Raw genomic sequence first — 1,848 nt, forward strand, 5'->3', positions numbered from 1 at the left:
GAAAGAAAATTATCATTAAACTAAAGCTGAAATATTTTCGTTTTGCTTAGTAACTAGTGTATTATGTATGAACAAGAAATCTTCCTTAAACCCTTTTCATATATTATCTATTTTTTTATACAATTGAAGTCTAAAAAATGGTGCTAATTGAATTTTTTTTTTTTTAAGTAAAAACAAGTAAACAAAAAATGTGGCTCTATAGAGTTGGAATTCCATGTGAATCCAAAAGAAATGAAAGGGAGTGAAGGTGGTACTTTGAGAAGCTGAAGCCACTCTCAAACTTTGTGGCCTTGTCAGGGTTCACTCTGAGATGGATCAGACCCAATTGTCCAAAGATTAGTCCCCACCCTCCCTCTGTTTATAGGACCCACCATACCCTCTCCCTTCTCCTCCACATTCACCACATCAATTACACACTACATCCCCATTCCCTTCCCCTTCCCCCATTCTCTTCCTTCTCATACCTTCTCCACACATCCTTTTCCTCTCCTCCAAGGTTTCTACACAACACAAACACATACCCTTTATATAAAACCTACCTCTTCCCTCACCTCATCAATGGACAAGACTGAGAGAGAAACCCATGACTTCATGAACGTTGAATCTTTCTCCCAACTCCCCTTCATCCGTCCTGCACCTCCCGCCCTCAAAGAAAAGGGCATTCGACTCTTCGGCATAGAATTCGGCGGCGTCAACGCCGCCGGTGCAACCGCCGCCGAAGAATCCGAGTCAGCAGAAACAATCACCAACAACAACAACAATGCATTTGAATTTGACAGCAACAAGGACAACAATAATAACAACAACACGGAGAACGGAGAGAGTAGCCGCAGATTCGAATGCCATTACTGTTGCAGAAACTTCCCTACTTCTCAAGCCTTAGGTGGTCACCAAAACGCACACAAAAGAGAACGCCAACATGCAAAACGACAACACCTTCAATCAGCCATGGTTCACAGTACTTTCTCCGATGCACAAGTTTATGGCCTCATGAACTATAGGTTCAACTCAGCTCCAACAACTACACTACCATATCCAATGTGGAATAGCACCACCACCACCTCAAGTGCCACCATAACCACAAATAATGGTGGTGGAAGGTTTTATGGAAGCCATGGAAATGGAACCTCTTATTCTCACCATCAACAAGAACCCATCAATGGAAGCCCCTTGGCCTTTTGGCGAATCCCCAATGGCACAACCCTTCAGAGTAACCCTAGTTTCAACCATGAACAACGATCGTTGCATCAGCATCATCATCATCATCATCCTCCATTACCCTTGTTTTCTGGCGAGGAAATGAATAATAATAATAACAACATGAGGATCTCACAAGTTGGAGGAGCTTCTGGTTCTTCACAAAACCGCTACGTTTATGACTCAAAACGCAGCGTTCAAGACCATGTGAGTTTGGATCTTCATCTGTAATAACATTTTCAATTATTCATACAAAATATTATCACCAAATAACTTATCATCATGAGAAATTATGAGAAATTTCCTCCCTTTACAATGGAAGAATTTGCCTCTAATTTTTTTCCCCCCTTACGTTAACAGTTGATTTTCAGATACATATGTTATATGTGGTTTAATTAAAATCCATTTAAATGAAACTTATAGATTTAAATGATTATATCTTATTTTTCTACTTTTTTATTATTTAATTTTTTTTATACCAATCCTAGTTACTTCTTTGAAATGAGAAGGCTCCTCCGGATATCCTACATGTTTCGGCTCTTTAAGTCGGCTGGAATTAATTCCGAATGTAGGGAAGATCAAGAATTAAGGTTTTATATATACCCCTCCCCAAAATAACATTCACGGGATTGAATTGAAGTCCTTCCCAAG

The 1,848-nt window shown here is 39.7% G+C and overlaps 1 protein-coding gene across 1 annotated transcript; it reads left to right on the forward strand.

Moving 5' to 3' along the window:
- Positions 1-294: 294 nt before the first annotated feature.
- LOC133291253 (zinc finger protein 8-like) lies at positions 295-1,454 on the forward strand. Its single transcript, XM_061489476.1, has one exon. It carries the CDS (start codon positions 559-561, stop codon positions 1,426-1,428), a length of 870 nt encoding a protein of 289 aa, XP_061345460.1. The 5' UTR covers positions 295-558; the 3' UTR covers positions 1,429-1,454.
- Positions 1,455-1,848: the final 394 nt, after the last annotated feature.

This window comes from Gastrolobium bilobum, unplaced genomic scaffold (assembly GCF_033153095.1).
Source record: "Gastrolobium bilobum isolate Gb01-03AN ecotype WA unplaced genomic scaffold, APGP_CSIRO_Gbil_v1 utg2466, whole genome shotgun sequence".
NCBI lineage: Eukaryota > Viridiplantae > Streptophyta > Magnoliopsida > Fabales > Fabaceae > Gastrolobium > Gastrolobium bilobum.